The 4,929-nt window shown below is 41.8% G+C and overlaps 1 protein-coding gene across 1 annotated transcript in view; it reads left to right on the forward strand.

Annotated features, from left to right (window-relative positions):
- The first annotated feature begins 1,223 nt into the window (after positions 1-1,223).
- The window catches only part of LOC112503450, a 12,343-nt gene continuing 8,637 nt past the window's right edge, over positions 1,224-4,929 (forward strand). The window contains exons 1-5 of the mRNA XM_025107489.1: positions 1,224-1,852; positions 1,928-2,548; positions 2,745-2,877; positions 2,976-4,349; positions 4,436-4,880. Of these exons, the coding sequence (XP_024963257.1) occupies positions 1,224-1,852; positions 1,928-2,548; positions 2,745-2,877; positions 2,976-4,349; positions 4,436-4,880 (3,202 nt within the window). The remainder of the gene's footprint in view (positions 1,853-1,927; positions 2,549-2,744; positions 2,878-2,975; positions 4,350-4,435; positions 4,881-4,929) is intronic.

The raw sequence follows: 4,929 nt of genomic DNA on the forward strand, positions 1-4,929 counted from the left end.
ATCGTTTCTTTATTACTTTAGGCAACACAAAGAAACAGTCAAATAAAAACTTGTTGACCACGTTGACTTTTCCTCTCTAGGATGGGGTTTCGATGTTCGATCTTGAAGATGATGATGGTCAATGATAGGATCAACCTTCGAGTTTGATTCTTCCTTGTCTTCATCGTTTGTCTTTCTTGGTTCGGAGGTAGGGTTTATTCATTTTGGTTTTCACGTGTTTTGGTTTCCATTGGTTTTTTTAGGGTTTCTTGCATTACCGTTTATGGGCTTACGTTTATGGTTGATGTTCGATTGGTTTGTACGTCTGCTTCCGTGTTTATTTGATCGGCTGTGGTGTATGGTTTTTCCTGAGGTTGCGATCTAGGGTTTTGATACCACTAGGGTTTCTTCCAGTTTTATTTTTGTGGCTATCGCTTTTTGGCCACGGTTTTGTTTTGGCGTTGATCTGCTGCAGCTAAGTAGCTGCTGTTTCGATTTTAACAGCGGTTCTACTTTCCTTCTGTTTGGCTTGTGTTGAGACTGAGTTTGTGGCTATCGCTTTCTGGCCACGGTTTCTGCTTGTCTTGTGTTACGACTGGTTTGTTCAGGTTTTTTGTAGGCGGCTTAACGTGTGTATCTCTCCTGTTTGAACTATCTGGTTGGTGCTGTGTTGGTAAAGTTTTTATGGTATTGGTATTGATATCATTCACTGGTTTCTGCCACGATATTGCTTCTGCCGATTCTATATTTCTGTGCTGCTGATCGTCGAGGACCCTCGTGCCGACTCTAGATCGTCAAGGACCCTTATTCTTCTGGTTTCTTCTCGTTTGGCCACTATTGGCTGTATTTGGGCTGTTTTACGTATGATTTTATGTGAGCTGCTCCTCTCTAAAGCTGCTGTTTCGGGCTGTGCTGTAGTTGCTGTGCGGTTTTTCTGTTTTCTGTAGCTGCAGCGATGTGTTGTGAGGTATTTGCTGTTTGATCCCGTATCTTGCTGTTTGTTTTGCTGGTATCCCGTGTTCTGGTTGTTTGCTGCTACCATTTGCTGCTGTGAATCTGTTTTGGTTGCACCTTCTCATTTTCTATTTCTTACGTTCATTCTAAGTGTTTCCTTGGTCTTCGTCATTTTTGTAGAACTCCCTTGATAAATATTCAGCACCCTAGTTTCTAGGGTCTTCGTCTATTCTATTAAGGGCACAATACGAAAATTTCAGCACCTAGGCTTCTTAGAGTGTTCCATGGAAATGGGGGATGTTTCGGTCCCACCTTCTGATCCTACCCGTATCTCGGTTTTCGATCGACTTTCACATCTTGGTATTGATGTTGCGGATAATGTGCCTTTGGGTTCGGAGAATCTGGCCAGAGAAAAGTTAAATTTTGCCAAAGCTGTGGGACAAGCGACTGACACAATGTTAAACTTCTACCCTTTAGTGGATAAGAATCAGGTGAGTGTGAAAATACCTATTGAATTGGCTAAGGAAACTGCTAAAGCGTATAACTCGGTTTTGTATGGATATTTTCTGGGTCCGCGCATACCGTTTCACTTGGTGAAAAATTACGTCAAACTGGCATGGGGAAAATATGGTTTTAAAGATGCTATGCTGAATGAAAATGGTATTTTCTTTTTTAAGTTTAATGATATTGGTGGATGTGATCAAGTAATTGATGCAGGCCCGCTAATGATAAGAGGCATACCTCTTTTTGTTCATCGATGGGATCCTTCTAAGGGGTTACGGAAACCTGTTCATACCTCATGCCCGTTATGGGTAAAATTGCACAACATCCTCTTGGTTGCTTTCAATAAAGAGGGTGTCAGTCGCATCGCTAGTGTGTTGGGGGTTCCGAAGCAAATGGATTCCTGTACGGCGGCAATGTGAGAAAAGGCATGGGGTCGACCGGGTTTTGCAAAAGTTCTTGTTGAGGTATGGGCTATCGGTGACTTAAAAAGACAAATTGAGGTTGAAATCCTTGATCTCAATGGAGGGGTAGCTGACAATGTGCAAATCCAGGTGGAATATCTATGGGAACCAGTTCAATGTTTCCATTGCAAAGTTTTTGGACATAAATCGTCCTCTTGCCCTAAATCTGTAATCAAAGGCAAGCATGTGGAGGGGAGGAAAGATGCAGAAGGCTTTGTTAGAGTGGAAAAGAAACAGTGGAGCGCTAAAACAGGAGGTAATGCTAAAAAATTTGTTCCTCGGCAAGATAAAGTTATGGAAAGGCAAGTCCCTATGCCGGAGGTTGTGGGCGCCAGTACCTCGGGTAAAGAGGTAATGGATGATCGTAATAAGGGCATTTCTTTGGATCCTTCTAAGCAACCTGGATGTTATGAGACGAATAAAGGCCCAGGTACGCTTTCTGTTGGTGTTGATTCTGGGTCTTCTTCCACACAGTCTTCCCACTCTACACATTCTAGTACTCAGGCCACTCCCCTTATTGATTCTATGGTTAAAAACTTTCGGTTGGCCCGGAGGGGTGTAATACGTGACCCCCCCTTAGCTGCTAACAAATTTGGTGTTCTTGAGAAGTTGGGTGACGTGGAACTTCATGGGGGGGCCAAACCGAGGGGGTAACAGACCAGGATGTTAGCAATTCGACTGAGGATTGCCGAGAGAAAGGAGTTGTTTCAAATACCTCATCATGTTGAATTTTGCTTCATGGAACATCCGGGGACTTAATTCTCCGGTTAAACAAAAAGAGGTGAAAAACTTTATTCATTGTAATGATTTGTGTTTGTGTTCAATAATAGAATCTCATGTCRCTAGGGATTCCYTTGAGAATKTTTSBTCTTYTATTTTTGGTCGGTGGTCTTGGATTTCTAACCAAGTGGAATGTGATTMTGGAACTCGTATTATCATTGCATGGGATTCACGAGTTTTAGATGTTATGCTTTTGGAGGTGCACAATCAATTCCTGAATTGTAAGATTATCTTACGAGATAATCAGGAGGCTTTCTTTTGCTCGTTTGTTTATGGTGCCAATGTATGTAATGCTAGAGACAATTATGGTCGGGATTGAGGAAATTTAAGGTCTTGATTGGAGCGCAACCTTGGGCCATAATGGGGGATTTCGATACCATGCTTTTCCCTCATGACGGTTTTGGTGGATCCTCTCGTCGTAATGCTGACATGGCGGATTTTTTTGCTTGTATTGAGGATGTTGAAGTTTTTGATCTAAATTACACAGGTGTCCATTACTCATGGAACCAAAAGCCGAATGCTTCTGGGGGTATCTTGCGTAAATTGGACATAATTATGGCTAACTCAGAGTTTACTTCTAAATGCCAAGATATTACTGTTCATTTCTTTCCGGCTGGTCTTTCGGATCACTCTCTGGGTGTTTTATCTTTTAAAGGAGGCGCTCGAAAAAGGAGGTATGGTTTTAAATTTGATAATTTCCTGACAGAACATCCGGATTTCTTGCAGATTGTTCAAGAGGAATGGTCTAAGTATATTGAGGGATCCTTTATGTTTCGGGTTACTTCTCATCTGAAAACTCTTAAGGTCCCTTTTCGTAAGCTGAGGAATTCCTATGGAAATCTTGGGCAGCGTGTTGCTTTTCTGAAAACTGAGTTAGACCGGATCCAGATCGATGTGGATAATGATCCTTCTAATGCTGATTTGGGGAGGGATCTTGGGGATATTCGTCTGTCGTATCAATTGGCTTGTTGGGATGAAGAATGTGCTGCTAAGCAGCGTGCCAAAGTCAAATGGTTAAATGAAGGCGACTCGAATACGAAGTTTTTCCATAGGGTGATTAAAGAACGTCATCACTCTAACTCTATCATGTCTGTATGTAATAGTCGGGGCAATTATGTTTCTGGCGATGATGTCCCTAAAGAATTTGTGGATTATTTTAAGAGTTTCTTTGGTGTTCGGAATGTTTCTAYAGACCCGGTCRTGRCTAATATTTCTTTTCCAAGGAAGTTAATTCTGTCAGAAGCTCTTGATATGATTCGGCCGGTCACGAATGAAGAAATTAAAAATGCTATGTTTAGCATTGGAAATCATAAAGCCCCAGGCTCTGATGGGTTTTCTTCAAAAWTTTTCAAGGCGTCATGGGGAATCATTGGCCGTGATGTGGAGATAGCGGTCCATAATTTTTTCTATCGAGGTAAGCTCCCGAAAGAACTGAACCATACGCTTATTTGTCTTATTCCTAAATCTGCTAATGCTTCTAAGGTTACGGACTACAGGCCTATAGCTTGTTGTACTGTTCTCTATAAATGCATTAGTAAAGTTATTGCTAATRGAATGAAGGGGTGTCTGGATTCTCTTATTGATAAGTCCCAGTCGGCTTTTATTCMGGGTAGGAGGATAACGGATAATATCCTTATGGCTCATGAACTTGTTACTGGGTATCAGTCGTTGGTTGGCCCTCCTAGATGCGCGTTTAAAATAGACATTAAAAAGCTTATGACATGGTGGATTGGAATTTCCTCATTGTTATGTTACAGGGGATGGGATTCCATCCGGTTATGGTTAATTGGATAAGGGAGATGGTTTCCACTACTTCTTTTTCTCTGGCGATAAATGGCAATTCTTACGATTTTTTCCAAGGGGGTCGGGGTCTTCGGCAAGGGAATCCTTTATCCCCATATCTATTCACTATTGTCATGGAGGGTTTCTCTATGATTCTTCGGCAATGTATTCAAGAGGCTTCTGATTTTGGATATCATCGGGGTTGTGAAGATCTGAATATTACGCATCTTTGCTTTGCGGATGATCTATTTGTTTTTACTAAGGGCGATGTCCAGTCGGTGGAGGTGCTTAAAAAGGCTCTTTGTATTTTTCATAAACGATCGAGGTTAGAACCTAGCCTTGAAAAGAGTGAGGTCTTCTTTGGGAATGTGTCTCCTAACATTAAGGAGACCATTCTTGAGTGTCTCCCGTTCAAACAAGGTATGTTTCCTGTTCGTTACTTGGGTGTCCCTTTATCTCAAGCTAGGTT

Source organism: Cynara cardunculus, unplaced genomic scaffold (genome assembly GCF_001531365.2).
Source record: "Cynara cardunculus var. scolymus isolate 2C unplaced genomic scaffold, CcrdV1 Un_Scaffold_3024, whole genome shotgun sequence".
NCBI lineage: Eukaryota > Viridiplantae > Streptophyta > Magnoliopsida > Asterales > Asteraceae > Cynara > Cynara cardunculus.